Source organism: Gavia stellata, chromosome 11 (assembly GCF_030936135.1).
Source record: "Gavia stellata isolate bGavSte3 chromosome 11, bGavSte3.hap2, whole genome shotgun sequence".
Lineage (NCBI taxonomy): Eukaryota > Metazoa > Chordata > Aves > Gaviiformes > Gaviidae > Gavia > Gavia stellata.
This window is the reverse complement of record NC_082604.1, coordinates 21,996,846-22,014,660: the sequence shown is the minus strand read 5'-3', so window position 1 is coordinate 22,014,660 and position 17,815 is coordinate 21,996,846. Positions and strand designations below refer to the sequence as shown.

Genomic DNA, 17,815 nt, shown 5'->3' with positions numbered 1-17,815 from the left:
AGGCAATTGCTAAACTGCCCTAAAAAGTAGAGAATAGAGACGTAACTCGCATGTTCTGATTTTCAACATCTATTTCCTTGTTTTGTTAACGGCAGTATGAAATGCTTAGTAAAAGCCCTTTGTTGTTGGGAAGAAGGGGGGTGGAGGCTGGCCAGATGATGGACACCTTATAGAAAAAGACCAGAGAAGGTAAGATGGTGCAGGCTGCATCTGGTGGTAATTATTTGAACAAATCCCATCTGTGTGGCACTCAAGAGTAGAGGCAAGTTCTCGCTCCCTGGGCAGACCTCTAGCTTGTCTTCAATGCACGTTTTAGCAGCCAGAAGATGTTTTTAATCGCCTGTGTGACATTTGGTGTGTTAGGACGGTGAATTTTGTCTTGATCCTGACAGTTCCTGTCAATCAGCAACCACTGGGTGACAGCTGGCCGGCATCGGCAGCACAGCCCTGTTGCCCAGAGCAAAGTTGGCAGAGTGCAGAGATGATCGATGCCGGTGAGGTGCCGTGGGGCTCTCCAGCTTGGGAGTTTCCCCAAGGTAAAGATGGGACATTCGTCTGACTGTTACTCCTTGATGACGAGCAGTTTTGTGCCTACAGCAGATGAACCACTTCCCGCTTTGTGAAGTCCTTTGTATTGTAAGTGCCAGTCCCCAAAGCACCAGCTAGCTCCCCTTGAGCGTGTGAACGGTGGTGCGCACAGCTGCTCAAGAAAAGTAAGAGCTATTTCCCTGATGAAGGGTACAACACATGTGGACCTCGCACATCCACACACATGGACACATGGCATGTCCTGGACACCACCACTGTGTAAGGAGTTGTGGGAGGTGGGTAGGAAGCCCCCCACCCACACGAAGACACCCATGCTCAGCCTTGCAGTTAGTTCCCCTCTAGCAGTGGGGCAGAGGAGTGGGGAGCGGGATGGCTGCTGAAGTAATGGCATTTGTGGAGTTTAGGGACCTGAGACAGGAGCTCTCCTGGATCTGCAGCCTGCCCTGGTCATCAAAAGCTGGACCACTGGGCAGCGATGTGGTCAGGTGAACCCGCCTGTGTAGGAGAAGCTGTTCAGTGCTAGACTTCTTACTGACTTTGCTAGAAAGGCAATTCTTGCTGGCTATTTTGCACTTGAACTTCTGTACCGAGATGGGTATCTTCCAGGAGCTATTACAAACTAACTTCCCACAAATGGCCCAGCAACAAAAAATCTATTCCTGCATTCTGACAATTTCAGTGTGTTGCCAGCACACAGTTTTGCTGCCACCAGTTCCTTAAGGCAGTTTTGCCCAGCACTGTTGAAAAGCAAAACATTCACTGTGCCCTGGGGGAAATGAAGTGTGGAAGTCCCGTTATCACTGACAGAAGTTTTGTCTCTAATTCCCATCTGCTCTTCTGAATGTTAACCTACAGTATTGGCACATAGGCTTAAATGATAAATAGGGATTCCAAATAGAAAACAACAAAATATTAGTCAGATAGGCTGGTAGTGTCTGCAAAAATGTATTGTGGGTACTCATGTTTCAAGAAAGGAAAATTATAGGACAAAATAACATTGTTATGTTATGTTGATGGAGGGAAAAAGCTAGCACAGAATAGGACAAAGTAATGGGTCAAAACCAGATTTATTTATTTTTTGATTTTTAATCCATATGAGATCCTGCACAGCTCCTCCTTCTTATTCTTATTGCTATTTGCGTTTAGCAGCTGAGTAAAATAGCATACGAGGCAAGAAATCTGAGAAGAGAGTAATAATGTGATGCATAGTGTTAACTCACTGGTTTTGGAAATATCCATTTATCTTGGTTAAATGAAAGCTTAGCCCAAGTACTAAGCCGAGTAATCATGATTAGGGAGAGAAAAAGACATTCACCTCCTTAGAAACTCAATACTCTTCAACAGTAATAGCACTGCAGTGACATTGTTCGAAGCTGGACGCTTGCTGTAATTAATATAGATTATTGCCATATGAGGAATGGAAGCATCTGTGCCTGCTCCTACCATTGTTTTCATTTCTAGACCAGTTATGAGACCAAAATACATTGGGCTTTTGTTTCATGGACATGGCCCTTGCGCTGTTCAGAGTGCTGTGCTGGCCTCAGAGGACTGCAGAGATTTTGTTCTCTTGTTGGTTCAAAACTGCATAGAGGGCATATGTACCCTGTTGTCTCTTGTAGAGACTTTGCTTTTGTTCTTTCTCAGGATCGTTTTTCCTGACTCTTAAGAAAAAATTGTTTCATGCTAAAAAGCGTATTAGAAGAACACATCTATATAGAGATTCATGAGTTCCCAAGTTATTAGTTTTCTAAGGAGGCTAAACCTGCATCTGTACCATCCAGTGTATCATGCACTGAACTCGTCCACAAAGCAGGTGATTTAGTGCTTACACTGATTTTTGACCTAACAGAGTGGTGCAGCACTGTACTAAGCTCAGCTCATCAGGCTCTTCTCAGTAGTCATTTAACTCATTGACTCTGCCAGATTTCCCATCCACTTCGTACCACTACTTCTGTGGATTTCATTACTACCTTTCTGCAATATGCAGCCGTTCCTACTCTCTCTTTTGTGTGCCCATCACTGTTATCTTTTATCTTGTGTTCCCTGTCTTTCTAATGCTCTGCCTTATTGTAACCCACTTAATTTCTAACTTTCTCACAGTCCTGCTCATCAGGCTGGATTTGATCTGTGCCCTAACTACGAATGAATCCATTAGAAACTCTTCCTTCTTCTTACGCTGGAAATGGTCTGGGGCATGCAACTTCCCTGTAGAAATTAGGATTTTGCATTGTTTTTCCAATCAGGCAGTAGGTTTCTGTCCCTAATATGTGACTTGGAGATCATTACCAGCAGGCAAAGCAAACAGGGAGCTCCAGAGAGCATGTGCGTGAGTTCAGCTTTCCTCGGAGATGTAGCCATACTGTGCATAACTTAGATTCAGTAGCTGCCTCTACAGAACTGTATTTTAAAAAAATAAGGACATTTAAAATATTAAATTCTGTGACAATTACATTAAATTCATGCATGAAAAATATATTTCCAGTGCTTTTCTACAGCACTTCGGCACAAAATTCTGTTTTGTGAGTTTGACATGACAATTGATCATATTCAACTAAGAGGGCTACAGATGGTGAAGTCCGTGTCCTGAAAGGATGAGAAGCCACCACAGAGTGTTTATGCTGCAAAATGTACCCTTTTGTAATAAGATAAAGAGGAAAGATGCTCATGAGATCCAAACTGGGTGTTTACTTTTACCACGGAGGTGCTTGTTTCACAGCTTCGTGCCTCAGTCATGTCAGTAAGATAGAGCTATTGTAGACGTCTTTCCCCATCAAGCCCATTTCTGAGTTTCGAGGGAGGCAATTAATCTCTACCCAGTGTCTGTCATAACCAGATTTCCGAGCTGATGTGGTCCGTACTATTCATAACCTGTCTGTAGACATCACTCTGTGTTTGGAGGTCCTCCAGCAGATCCAAGAGACTGGTCATGAGGGAAGCATGACTGCTGGGCAGCTGGAGACGTAAGCTCACACTCCTCTTGTTCCTCCCATCTGGCTATCTCAGACATTTAGATCTCAACTAACTGTTCCTGGCATATGCCAGCAGGTTTAATATAACATCTTTCATCGACAGCCAGGGAAACTCAACTGCACATAGTTAAATAACTTGCTTGAGCTGCCAGATCACACTGGCAGGTCTGAGTTAGCACTCCTGGTCTTCTTCCCTGGCCGCTGTTTTGGATCAGATCTTTTCCTAGCTTACCTGCACAAACCCAGTGCAAAAACAGTTGCCTGCAGTGGCGAAGTAGCTTTACACCAATACCCAAAGCAGGAAGCCAACCTGCTTACTGGGTGAGCAGTGTGGGCTGGTGGACTTGGGCACTGGTCTGAACCGGGGATGAAGCCAGCGAAGAGCTTGTGCAAATCACCTCCTTGCTCTGCGCCTCAGTGCCGCAGCTGCACTTTTGCAGTATTAACAGACATCTCTGGGTAATGGTCTTTAGTAAGATGTGACATGTGAAGGCTCAGCAGTGGTCTAGTATTCATGCTGGCTGCCCACCCCTTAGCCCTGCACGCATTCGGCCAGCTGCAGTCTGCTAGAACCTCGTGAAAATTGACAAGCAGACTAAATGCAGCCTGCTGTATTTTGCCACAGAAAATAAAGTTAAACAACAGCTAAAACTGGGGATGGGAGGGAGGAAAGGGGAGCAGAGAAGGCAGACCAAAGGCAATGTAAGAGTTGTATTTATTTTTTAATCCCATCTCTTTTAGCGTCTGTGATGAGCGCTGTAACTAAAGGAATCTAACTGAATTAGAATTTCAATATGTCCTGAGCAGATTGGAGCTGTTTCCATTCATGAGCAGCACGTCCCAGATGTAATTGCCTGCTTGCTTATCCACACAGCTCTTTACAGCTAATCCAAATGTGGACTCAGAAATAAATAGTGCCAGAGCATTCACTTCCCGCTGGGCCATAGTTTTAGCTCGCCTCTGTCTTTGCTTTTTTCCAGCTGGTGCTCTCCATGGCACGGGGACTGGCTCAAAGGAGATAAAAGATGATTGACCTGCTCAAGGAATTAGGTGGGAGAAAAAGCACTCCTGCCATATCTGCCCTGGCTGTTTGTGCTTTTCCTCTGGGTGCTGCTCTGCGTCTGTTTATCTTTCTCTGCCCTCACCTCTCTCCCCAGCCGCATTGCTCGCGTGATCTGCTTCTTCTTAGTGGCTTCCCTAAGGGCTGCTGGTGCCCTCCCTCTCCCTAGTAGCGCATCACTCTTCCCCTCCCTGTGCTCCCACCCACAAACACACCATCAGGGTTTTAGCACTGCTTTCCTGAAATGACACACTCTCTTCAGGGATATTTAAAAGCCATGTACTTCTCGGATCAGGTCTTCTCTGGAGGGGTGTAAAGCTGAGGCAGAGCTGCACAAAGCTGGAGCTGGAGAGAATGTCCCCATGGATTGGACTTGGCGCTTCCCCAAAGCAAGGCTCTGCCTTTGCTCTCTGACACGGGAATCTGTGTGTGTCTTGGCTCTCCTCCCTCCTCACTGGGTGGAAGGTGGTTGTCCACCATCTTTTAGGCTATTTTCTCCATTACATCCACCACAGACTTCCTGAGAGACTTTGGCCAAGTCTCAGCAGCCTCTGGGCCTCTGTTCAGCACCTATAAAAAGGCAGTGCCAGCACCTTGTTCCTTCACAGTTTGGGGTGTAAATTGCAGGGCCCTGAGATGACAGTGTGCGGGGACATATGGGTCAAGACAGAAGCCCCTTCACTTCAGCATAGTCAGAGGTGTCCAGCTCCCACTGTGCAACCAATTATTCTTTAAAATAGTCTTTTTAGTGTCCAAAAGAGCCTCCTCCAAGATCTGGTCAAGTGGGTACCCACAAAATCTCAGCTGGGGACAAGGTCATTCCCTCTTGATGACCATCAAAGAGACTGACTTCAGCATGGAGCTAGAGCTGAAACAGCTCCCAGCCCTGGGACTGGAGGAGTAATGCAGCAGTGAGCCTCCACTTCGTCTCCTTTCTCTCACTCTCTCCATTTCCCACTGGGTTTATCATGGCATGATCGCAGGACACAGCATCTTCACGGCCACCCGTGTGCTCTTAGCCAGCCGGCCTGCTCCAGGGCCATATAGCTCTTCTGGTGCAGTGCAGCACCGGAGGTGATCTGTCCCTCTGCAGTTACAGAGAAGTGTGCTAAGATTTAAAGGAGAGCGTCAAGGGAGGTAGTGCAGCACCTTCCCTGCCTTCATTCTCACCCCCAGGATCCTTCCTCATCAGTGTAATGCTACCCAGACTTTGGCAAAGAAGATCTCCCCATAAAACTCTCTTGGCTCAATTGACTAGGAGCATGTTGCATGACCCAGTACTTGCCACAGCTGCACCCCCTCCCAAAGCCAGCCCATCTTACAGGCGGGTTGTGCTCTTCTCCAAAGCCAGAGAGCAGCTGAGATGATGAATATACTGCTTGTCCAATGTGTCACTTGCTACGTAAATTCAAATTCAGCACAGAAAGCTAAAAATGTTTGCAGAGTCCTGACAGGCAAAGGGGACAATTATCCTCAGCTGTTCCTCAAAAACATTGATCCCCGGTGACTGCATCGTGCCAAGAGAGGCATTGCCTCGTGCTTGGATTGCAAACTCACCCGCACCAAAAGATGATGGTGGTAATAAGGGCTGGCTCTTCACTAGATGTTCTGCTACCTGGATGTGGCCTGAAAATGTCCTCTGCCAGGTACAGTGATGGGACTAGCACATCCCTTGTACAGATGAGGAAGCTGGGGCCATGGTGTCAGACTGCTCTGAGGTGGCCAGAAGGTCACCAAAGAAGAGAAGTTGGGACTCTCTTGCTTGTGATGACAGACAGTAGCTCCCTCCTTTGTAGCTGACCTGGGGACACAGGAATTTCTTGAAAAAGTTGCTGTTTCAGCTAAATCAGAATAATTAACATTAACACAGTGCAGCCAGGGTGAGTGAAACAAGTCATCTTGGAGATAGTAATGTATAGGAAGAGGCACTGGAAAAAAAAGAAAAGAAAAAGTGGAGAAGAAACTTAAAATTAAAAAGATCAGGAAGAATAAAGACTATAAAGTCTACGGTCATGCTGCGTGGACTACTCAAAACTCATACTAGGCAGGTAGCTCTTAGGAAAGGGGAAGCCTAGGGGTGACAGGCATCATTAAATGGCAAAGTTTGAAAGATTTTTCAAAACAGAAAGCCAGCACTGGAGGAAAAAAAACATTATGAGGTGGAAACCTGGAATATTAGAGGTTACTTTGGAATATTTAATTCTGAAGTGTGAACATATTGCATGTTGTCAGGTAGCAAAGAGGTATAGATACCTCAGCCTTTCCCAATATCTCTCTTACTCCTATATATACTGGGGAGAGGAAATTAACAATTGTAAAGTATGATTTGAAGTTAAAAGAAATTTTGTCTTTGAAAACAAAACTAAATGCAGCTGTTTTCTGCACACAGCTAAGCTGCATCCCCATGTGATGGCTTCAGTTGTTACTGGCAGCCCCGTTCTCCTCCTTTTTTGGACATGGAGTGTCCTAGACATGCCTGTACCATGGGAACCCAGCAAGACCACCCTGAGTCCAGAGTGTCTCCCTCATTCAACTCAAAAACTAGGTGGAGAGCTTAGCTCTGGGGAGATTTAGAAGGGCCAGAAATAGAGGTGAATTCATTAATGAAGCATCATTAGCCATCAGTCTTCCTAAACTCTTGTCAGGACATTAACACCAGCTGCCCATTGTCCATTTTTCCCTTGCCATAATGAGGAAACCCAAATTCAAGGTCATCTGCCAGTTGGATTAGTCAGTTAGTACAGCCGGAGCTCCTGAGATGCTCCAACAAGGACAGTTATTTATGTCGCTCTGTCCTGCACTGTGCCCATTAGCTTGCAGTACAGCAAAGTCCAGTCACGAGGCAGAAGTACAACATTTGATATCGCTGTTACAGCTTCACAATTTAGTCTTGCTGCTGCCAGAGCGTTAAATGTTCCCTAAGTGGTAACTGCCTTCTACTAATGCAGATGCATTTCTTTTACGAGTTAGCTTATTGCTGTTCTTCTTGGTCCGTGCTTGCTGTTCTTCTGTTATGGCCACAGACAAGTGGGATTAGGGCAAGCAGATGCTGTGCTCAGATGGAGGCCTGCAGAGAAAACAGGTGTTTTGACCACACAAGAAACACTGCCCTCTGAATTGTGTCAGAACAGGGGAATTGCCAGCTAGGTGTACACCTGGTTCCTGGTTTCTATCTATCTTCAGTGCTAGTGCGTGAAACTTCCCTTGGTACACGTGTATTGGGGCTTTCATGTCACACCATGGCCATGTCACACCATGGCCATGGCCATAGCAGGTCTCGCTCAGATACCCCAGGCAGACACCTGCTCAGTTTTTACCACCCAGTAGCAACAGCAGCCGTCCTGTTTTCTCCTGAGGGTGAGGTTTCTCCTCACCCTCTCCCTGGTCTAGCTCTGCTTCCAACTACCCTTTCATGTTGCCATAGACCATACCTAGGAGTCAGAAATTTCAGGCACTGGTTTTAGTTCTGGGACCAGCTCTTACATTCTTTTAATACCAGGACTAGAAAACTCCCCTGGAACATCTCCTGAATCAGACAGGAGCATCTTAATTTAGTAGTTACCTCCACCACTCTTCCTGGGAAACTCTTCCACACACTACGGCAGCTGAATGCCAGACTACTCAGCAGTCAGGCTACACTTTACATCAGAAATTCAACAGTCCATTTTATTTATCTCCCACCCTTCATGACACAATACTTCTTCCTGTTTTCTGGCTCAGCAAAGCCATAGGAAAACATGCTATCATCAGACATAGACGTGGGTAACACCTATCAGAGCATAATGTCTAACTGTCCCTATTTAGTAAATTTACCTCAAAGTAAACCACCATCCCCTTACAGGCTGCCTTTGATGCCTGGTTTCAGCCTCTTCCTTTTCCCATGGGCGATGGTGGGTGGGACCACCCCAAAAAAAGTGTCTCCAGCCATGAAAGAGACCAAATATCTCCCATCACTCAACAGCAGCCGTCCTGTCCATTCAAGAACTGGCACTTACCGTTGTGTTGTGGCACGGAGAGAGGTGAAAAGGTGGACTAGCAGGAAAACTTCAGGGCTCAGAGGGAACTGCCTCAGGGTTCAAATGAATCCTCTGGCTGTGAAATGTTGGGATGAAGCATCCAGAGCGCTTGGCAGCATGGACAGCGCGGGACGTGGGTGTATTCAGACAAAGCTTAAGAGGTCAGTGATTGTATCTTTAGGTGAATGTTTAGCTTTTGTTGGCTTTTGATGACTCAGGGTGTCTTTTATGAGGCAAAATTAATGCAAGTGCTTCTCTTTTTACAGTGGCCACATTACCCAGGAAATGAAACACCATAAGGGGAGCAAAGCTCATTAGTTTGGTGCCGTAAATGGTTCTCCAAGGTCTCAGAAATCCTGTGATTAACATAAACATAGACAGAGGCAATTACAAATAAACACACATATAAAACCCAGCTTTCCATCTAAAAACGTGGTCCGCAATATCCCTCTTTGGCTGTTCACAGATGTGGTGACCTAGAGGTAAGGGACATGTCATATAAATCGTGATGTAAATCGAATCCTGAGGAAGGAAAGCAGCCAGCCCAGGTTGAAAGTGAGGACAACAGAGCCCATAATATAGCTACCAAGGTACCAGCTAAGGATTTTGAGATTCACCCTCAGAATTACATCTTTTTTGGTAAAATTTGAAGCAAATGTTGTCCCAGCATGTTTTCTTCACACTGCAGTCCTCTCTCAAGTGTTTGCTGTTGGATGGACTTGTTGACACTCCATAGGACAGGGCAGAGTACTTCTAATCTTATAAGAACTATCTCAAGTCTTCATCTTGCAATGGCTGAAAAAGTGGAAAACTTGTCAGGTTTTCTAGCGAGGTCCATAAAATTCACCAGAAGATAATGTTCAAGAGAAGGATGAGAATGGAGGAAGATGGGAGGAGTGGGTCAGCCCTGCAGAGACCCACTGTGTCAGCATCATGGGCCATTAGAGCTGCTCCTCGGCCAGTGCAGAGCAGTGAAGTGCCCTGGGCATGGGTGTACATGTATTCAGAGGAGATTGTACACTTTTTACTCTGCGTTTTTCTCTTAAACATTGTGCATTTATTCAGAATAGACCCAAACGCCAAGAACAAGGTGTGTTTTGTAAAAACCAAAGCATGGCCTCTTTACCTGTCTCTCTGGCAACCATGCTGAGAGACAACTGTTTTGATGCCACACTGGGTACATAATGAAGGAGACAACAATGTTCAGCAAAAGTCAAGCCAAAAGCCTGGGGTCCAACCTAGTATCCTGACTCTAAGAGTACACAGCAAAAGTCACATAAAGTACAGCAGTTTGCTGGTAACCTGCCCTATAAGAATCTCCCCTACAGTCTCCTGATAGTCAAAAAGCAGCTTGAAGCACCTCTTCTGAACTGTTCTTTTAACAGGTATTGTCATGACTCTAGGTGCTCCGTCTGTTCAAGCAATAGCACAATCCACTTTTACTCTAAATGCCAGGCTGACATCCTGCAGTAATGAGTTTCACAGGCTGATTACCTGTTACATGATAAAAATACGTTGCCAGCAGCTGAGTCAGAGAGGCGATGGGCAAAAAAAGAGCAATGCTACTTGTTTTCTCAGAAAAGAGAGAGGGGACGGGAAAGGAACAGGGTTCCCGGTCCTGCCTTGGGACTAACTCAGGGGAGGAGAAAGGCATGGAAGTTTGCTAACCGACTTGGCGAAGCAGGACATGGTCGTGTAGGTTGTAACCGTTCTAAGTTACAAGTCTTCCAAAGGCTTTCAAAGGAGGGTCTTGGGGAGTTTGCGTTGTTACTGTTCTGCAAAAGGCTCTTACCTTACAGCTAAAGGAAACATGGACTTTAGTCGCTTACATCTGACCTCTGCTGTGATGTCATCAGTGTAACAATTTTACACAAAATTAGGCATGTAATTGTGTGTTAAATAGGGATGGTTAGCTTGGATTACTCAACTAATGAAGCAGGCAGCATTAATGCTATCACATATGGACTGCTCCAGGGCACTGGCACTATAAGGGAGTCTGAAATCACACTGACTTTTGGGGGGAAGAAAGACACCCCTTTTCCTCCCCTGGCATCCCCTTGGGGGGACAGACCCCTCTCACCCAGCTCTCGCACCAGTGGTGCTCCTGCAATTTGCTCTGGAGCTTGTGAACCTGCCTCCCTGCCCAGGCAGTCCTGCCCAGGTGTCCCTGTTGACTCAGACAGGCAGCAGAAGCTGCTGATCACCTCTAATGTGTGCCTAAGTTTTGCTTAATTAAGAACAGACTCTCTAACAGCACTCACCACCATCTCCTGATGGCTCTGGGACCACTCAGGCTGTGGCAGCACAGCCAGTCAGGCTTTCCTGCCATGCAACTCACCTGTGACATCCTAAAGGGCGCAGTGGCAAATATATATGTATATAAAATTTTATTTTCCAGCATTAAGGGGCTCAGCCTGGAACAGGTCTCAGTCCAATAGCCAATGTGGCCTTCAGGCCCTTGGATAGTTGCTCTGAGCCCTCCTGCATTGCCCAGTGCAGAAACACCAGCTCATTTGGTGCAATCGCTGTTGTGTGGTCTGGGGTAGTGTAGGTGCAATCTTACATACCAGAGGATTAGACCCAAGGCCCTGCGACCCAAATTTCTGGCCATGATCACTATAAAAACACTTCTTAGTTGGTGGCTGTATTTATTAGATCCTGGTAGATGCTATTTCACCTCCTAAACTATAGTTATTTCAGGAAGGAAGTGCCTCTTCTTATTGCTTAATCCCCAATACTTAACTACAGTGGTTGTAAGGAAAGAAAAGACTCTTTTTTGGCTCTCAGAGCTGCAGTGATAACCATAGAGTTGGGGAAAGGGCTGGGGGAGAACCCAGCCTCCCTTCTTTTGGGCCACCTTCTTGTCCAATTTGCTGTGCATGAATGCAGCACAAAAGCTTTGTCAGATATTACTGTCTGTTATTTCAAGCAAGGTCCCTGCCTGCAAGCCCCAGTTCCGATCCAGCATCTCTGCGCATCACAGCAACAGGGAGCAGCAGGATCCCAGCAGGGAGGAGGTGATGGGGTCACCAGTTTGGCCAGTTTGCCCAGTTTGTGAGTTTAGCCTGGGTCTGCGCCACGGACCCCGTGGTGGGGCTCTGGACTGACTCCAGATGGAGAGCCTGGTCCCTTGGCACCCATCAGCCTGTCTGCGTACGGATGGATTTTGGCTCCCGTCCATGTCAGTCTTGCCCTGCAGCCACCTCTACAGGATTTAAGTATTCTCTCAGGTTCACCACTGTGCAAATATTGAAATTAGCCTTTTGCATGATTATGTGGATAGTGACATTACAGACTTTTTCAGGCGAGGAGCACTGAGGAATTCATGTGCCTTCTCTGCTGACAGCATCAACAGCCAGGTTTATTTTTCAGTGAGCTGGGGTTGTTTAGCCTGGAGAAGAGGAGGCTGAGGGGAGACCTTATCGCTCTCTACAACTACCTGAAGGGGGGTTGCAGAGAGGTGGGTGTTGGTCTCTTCTCCCAAGTGACTAGTGACAGGACTAGAGGAAATGGCCTCAAGTTGCGCCAGGGGAGGTTCAGGCTAGATATTAGGAAAAAGTTCTTTACCGAGAGAGTAGTGAAACACTGGAATAGGCTGCCCAGGGAGGTGGTAGAGTCACCCTCCCTGGAGGTATTCAAGGAGCGTGTGGATGTGGCATTGTGGGATGTAGCTTGATGGACATGGTGCTGTGTGGTGTTGTGCCTTGTTGTTGTTGTTGTGTGGTGGTTGGCTTGCGTGGGTTGTTTGTGGGTTTTTTTGTTTTTTGTTTTTTTTTTTTTTTTAGGTTGGACTTGATGATCTTACAGGTCTTTTCCAACCGTAGTGATTCTGTGATTCTGTGATTCTGTAAAGAATGGCCCCCAGTGCATGAAAAACTTTGGCATTAACGTATTTGGTATCTGGAATATTTCTTTTTTTTCTGGAATATTTTTTTTCTGGAATATTTCTTTTTTTTCTTAAGCTTTTCCCTGAATGGAGTAAAAGCGCAAAGCGCTGTGCCATGAAATAATGTGAAATACAGCCCTCACCAACAAGGGCCCAATTCTCAGAGATGGAGATTTTAACTGAGCCTCACTAAAACCAGTAGTAGATTAGGAGGAGCTAGGACAGGAGTTGTAGCCCCACTGGCAGGTCCAATACAGCCTATGCTTCCAGCCTGGCAATGAAGTTACCATCTGGAAAGATGGTTGTTCACATTCAGTTGACCTAGGGTAACCAAAATCTGCTACGAATAACATTGATACAGTGAATGTGCCTTGAATCAGGGCAAGAAAGCAGCAATGCTTCTTGAGATCCTTTCAACTCTGTATTTCTGATTCTATGAGAGCTAATTGAAGTACAGGGTTCAAATTCAGTCTTTAAAATGAAACCCCTCAGACTTTTCCCCTCTTCAGAAGAGCCTGAGAGCCTCAGAGAAGGCAGCAGGTCTCATACCCTGCTGTGAAACAAAGCAGCCCCTGGCCAGGAATCTAATTGGTCTGGCCAAATGGCTTTGGGACAGTAATTTCTTTGTGGGAAAAGACATTTTTGTCACATCACTTACATTTCCACAAAATGCTGTATTTACGCCTTATACTTGTGTCTCATTCAGACACCTCCCTTGAGAGCCTCATCATACTGAGAGCTGCCGTAAAACTAATAAGCTGTGATGAACATGTGTGTGCTTAAACAATAGCCACTTTCTACCCCCAAAATACTGCCATAAGAACACTGGATGCAGCTATTACCTTTTCTTAAACTACCATGGTGCAAATCCTTTGCAGCGTGGAGCGTAGCTAAGCCTGATTAGCCAGGATCACATTTTACCAGTGGGCTAATGAGATTTATCCTTCATTCCGACATGCTGATCTGTCATCGCCATTATTTTACATCTCACCTTGTGTTAACAAATGGTCCATCTTCAGAGCACACTGGGCATGGCCATAGGGGATTTGGCACGCGGGATATAATGTGGTCTGCCGTATTGGATGGGCAGTGACAAAAATTATCCCTCTTCCCCCAGGTCCTTCCATCGTCCCACTGCAGCGAGCAAAGCCAACACTGGGCAACCCTCTAAAATGTTTATTTGGACCAGTGGCCGGAGCTCTACATCTTACAGACATGATGAGAAAAGGTAAATGACATCTATGCTGATTGTCTCTTATAGGTTTTGAATCTTTAGGAGTGTGGCCTGTAACTTCTCTGCAGTGGTGGCACTGGAGAAGCAGGAGGGATGCAAAGGGTGTCTCCCCGCTTGCCTCTCACCACCCCCCGGCTACTGCTCCACCAACAACAGGACCAGACGATGAGTGCCAGGGTTAACGTGCCAAGCCAAAACAGAGTGGAGGGACAATGCCAGAGCCACGGCCAAAGTCTTCCTTGGCCCCAGGTCATCAGCAGCACACCGTGACCATCTCTGACGTCAGCACACAGACATCACACATTTAAAAGCACACTAATCCCCAGCCACAGGTTTGCAGCCCCAGTTCCAATCCTGTGAAGCCTTTATGCCTTTTGCAGGTGTCCCGCTTCCAGCCATCAGCCCACACCACTCCTGCACCCCCTCCAGACAACGCACACAGTGCCTCCTCTCCCCCAGCCAGATCATTGCCCTGTATAACTTTTACACATCTGTATGATGCATCCAGCTGTCAGAGATGTTTTCTGTTTCTATTCATGCGTGTGTGAGGATGAACGTGTGTGCAATACATTGCGCAGTGGCTGGGGGTTGACGAGCAGCTTGAAAGTGAGCTGGTAGCCCACCAGCCCACTTAAGTGGTGCTGCTGGAGGGAATAGGCTGAAGGAGACAGAGGAATAAATGAGTTACTGGATCTCCCAGGAGAGCAGGAAATTACACAGAAGAGAAGGAAAGGGAAGGAGAGGTTTTAAGTCCACAGACAAAGACAGCACTCAGTTGGGAATGAAAGAAGTTAAATATCACTGATGAAAGAACAATTGTCAGTAATGCTCAGACTCATCCTTCCAAAACCTCTCTCCTTTGTAGTGAGATTTGCTGGACAGCTTGTCTTGTCACAACCGGACACATTTCCCTTTTCTTTTTTTTTTTCTTCCCCCCTTCCCTCCCTTGCCTCCTCTCCTTCAGTTCCCCTTGCAGTCACTATTAAATGTAATCACAAAAAATCAGACTCTGGTGAAACAAAAACAGAGGTCAGTGTATCTACAGTGCCAATTAGCAAAGCACACTCTTCAGTTATTCTAATGAGACATTACTGCTTGCATCTGCTTGAGAAAATGCGTTCATGAGTTCAGGCAGCAGAGCTGCCCTCAGGACGACGAGTTTCTTTGGAGAATTGCTCCATTTGCTGAACTTTTCTACAAAGGTTGCATAGGTGTTCGGCTCTTTTGATAATCCGATCCCAAACAGATATTTTGAAGCCACAAAGGCCAGCTTGGCAGCAGGTTTCCATGGACTTTCGTTTGGAGCTGGTTATCTAACTGCCTCATGTACTTCTGCAAGTCTCCTCTTTAATTGAATTTTCCCCAGGCTAATGTTCTTCTGCATTAAAACACTGTCATGGACAGGATGATCCAAGGTTAGACACTTGGAGGAGATATCTGCCCACAGGTTGGGCTGGCTGGAAGCCATGTGCTGCTGATTAGCATGGTCTTCAGCTCACACCATGCCTTTCAGTGGGACTTATTAACTTGGGCTGAGCACTGTGCTAAACAGGGCTCACCAGCGTCTGGTCAGCCTGAAGCCTGGGCAGAGCTCAGCCCTGCCTGCCTGCAGAAATAGGGAGGTAGGGAGCAGTATCTCTGTACTCACACACCAGCCGTGGTAATTTCAAGTGCCTTTTCAAGCCTTCGGGTGGTCCTGCAGAGCCGTACAGAAGGAATTGTTCATACCCTGTGAGTGATTAATAAAATGCAGGAGGGAAAGGGAGGATGAGAAAATGGAAATAGGAGAGTGCTGATCAGAGCCTCAGGTCTGCAGAAGAGAGGTGTGAACACAGAGCAAGTGTTGCTGGTGGGAGAAGTTCATCCGCCAAGTGTCTGGCAGTGATTTTAACATGTGTAAGGTCACCAGCAGCATCACTGTATCAAACAGGCGGTGCATTTTAGAGAAATGACTTCCCCTAAATTACCCTTTCCTAGGAATTTTTGTTCTTTAAAATTCAGACAGGAAGATTGTCAGCTGGGGCAGCAAACTTTTCACCTAACACATTCCATGACTGCTGACTTTTGAGGGGTCGCACTGTAATATACCCTGTGCAGCAATGGGTCACTTGCTGTGGATGAATCACCTCTTCCCTCGTGGAAGGTGTCTCTCAGGCATCTGCTTTTGCAGGATCGAGCCCAAAATTTATGTATTTCATTGCTGTTTTAGACATCTGCTGTTCCCCAACTGCCACTTTTTAGGCTTTGGAAACCTAGTCAAGCCTTCATTCTTTCTCAGCTGTCAATTATGTTTTCCACAACATTGTAAGCTTGGAAAACGGAAGCACTGGTTTGGTTCGGTTCAGTTCGGTTCAGTTCAGTTTGGTGGGGAAGATGGAAGGAATTGAGGGAATGAAATCTGTTCATATTGATAAGAATCCTTCTACAACCATCACTGAGACTTTTGTGAGCACTCCAGAGACATTTCCTGTTGCCATAGCTCTATTGACAAAAATTGATGCAGCTAAATATACCCTGTAAATAAAAAAGTAAAGAAATCAGCTTCTGAGCAGAAAAGTCCCTGAGCACTGGGAATTCTGCAGGTAAGATACAGGCGGTTTTTTGACCCTTGCATTCAAGGATTTCTGATATCAGTAAACACCTGAGTGTGAGGTAATTTGAGAGACATCTGCATAATAACTGTGATATCAGAGAATTGAATGAGAATTCAAAGTCACTCTGAATAATTCAGGCAGACAGCTATCCCCATCTGACAAGCCCCATGACCACGCAGTGCCGGAGGAGGCAACGTCTCCCTCAGTGCCACACCATGGTCCATTTGCAAGGGAAGGAATTTGAGGGTAGGTAATTTGTGTATAGTTTCAAAAAAATAAAGTAATTGCAGGTGCCTGGTTATTCCAGATTTCCTGGGAGGAAACTAGACCCCCTCTGCTCTACATGGCAGTGCCCAGTTGCAAGCCCTTAGCATGCTGGTCCGTTCCTAATACAAGCCAACAAATTCATCATATCCCCAGAGCTGCGGAGCAGTCCTGCACCAGCAGAGCACCAAGCACATAGGATGCATGTGGCATGCCTCATCCTTCACATAACCAAGTGCTAAAAGGCCATGTCCCTCAGGATGGCAAAGAAAGGTCTTTGCTGCAGCAAATACGAGTAACTCTAAAGAAGACGTAGAATTTCTTATTAAAGCCAGTAAGCTTAAACCGGCACTGTAATTCTCCTTGACTGTCTCATGTTCAGGCTGACTAATGTAACCTGGACTGCCTAATTTCATCACACAGGTCCTCCCTAAGCCTTCCTCTGGAGACCACATAAGGAGCTGCTGGCCACATTGCAGAAGGATCCCCGCACTGCTACTGTGCAGAGATACGGAGAGGGAAATCTCTGCTCTGTCCCCAGCAGGCACGGTCACGGCCGAGATTTCATCTCTGGCAGCTGAGCCTGGGTAGAGCAGCCAGCCCATATCCTCTGAGCAATTTGGCAAAAGGCACACGGAGATTTAGCAGGGGAGAACTTCAGTTTGGAAACAATCACAAGAGCAAAGACCTTTTGTCCTCGGAGACTTGCTTTCTATTAAATGTCTTTGCACAGGGCAGAGAGACCCCGTGTCCTGACAGCTGGGACTTCTTTAAAAACAAACAGCCCCCCCCCAGTGTCATATCTGGGGAGTTATCACAGGTAATCATAAGTATCAGATGGAGTCACCTAGATGAGTAGTGTCTGGGATGCAGTGATCTGTACTTAAACACACCGCAGCAGTCAGCTAATTGTGGCTGTGCAGCCCTGGGATCCAAAATCAGCTGGCTAAGCACGGTGCTCTTCCAGCTCACCGAGCAGAAAGAGGTCCCTGGGTTGTGCCAAAAGTTCACACGTACACAAAATCCCCCCCATGGAGCAGCACACACACGTGTGCAGGCCACCACTGCCGCTCCAGCTAAGGAGATGCTGAGGCTGCTCTGTTAGTGGCAAAATATTCTGCACAACGTATCATGTCCCCCAAAACCGGGGCTCTTGGAAGCAAAAATGTGAAGTCTGGTAATAGCAGATGTTCCCCGTATCACACAGCACAAATTGGCACCTCCCCGGCACAGGCACGAGTGG

General features: G+C 46.5%; 1 protein-coding gene across 3 annotated transcripts in view; it reads left to right on the top strand.

Moving 5' to 3' along the window:
• LOC104261692 (calcium-activated potassium channel subunit beta-2) overlaps positions 1–17,815 on the top strand; it is a 153,919-nt gene that overhangs the window by 123,921 nt on the left and 12,183 nt on the right. For 2 of the 3 annotated variants that reach the window (XM_059822656.1, XM_059822654.1), the window contains one exon: positions 13,598–13,708. In XM_059822656.1, coding sequence (XP_059678639.1) covers positions 13,653–13,708 — 56 coding nt within the window. In that variant the 5' untranslated portion in view covers positions 13,598–13,652. Of the gene's footprint in view, positions 1–13,597; positions 13,709–17,815 lie in introns of those variants that run through there. The other variant, XM_009817836.2, reaches the window with a different exon arrangement.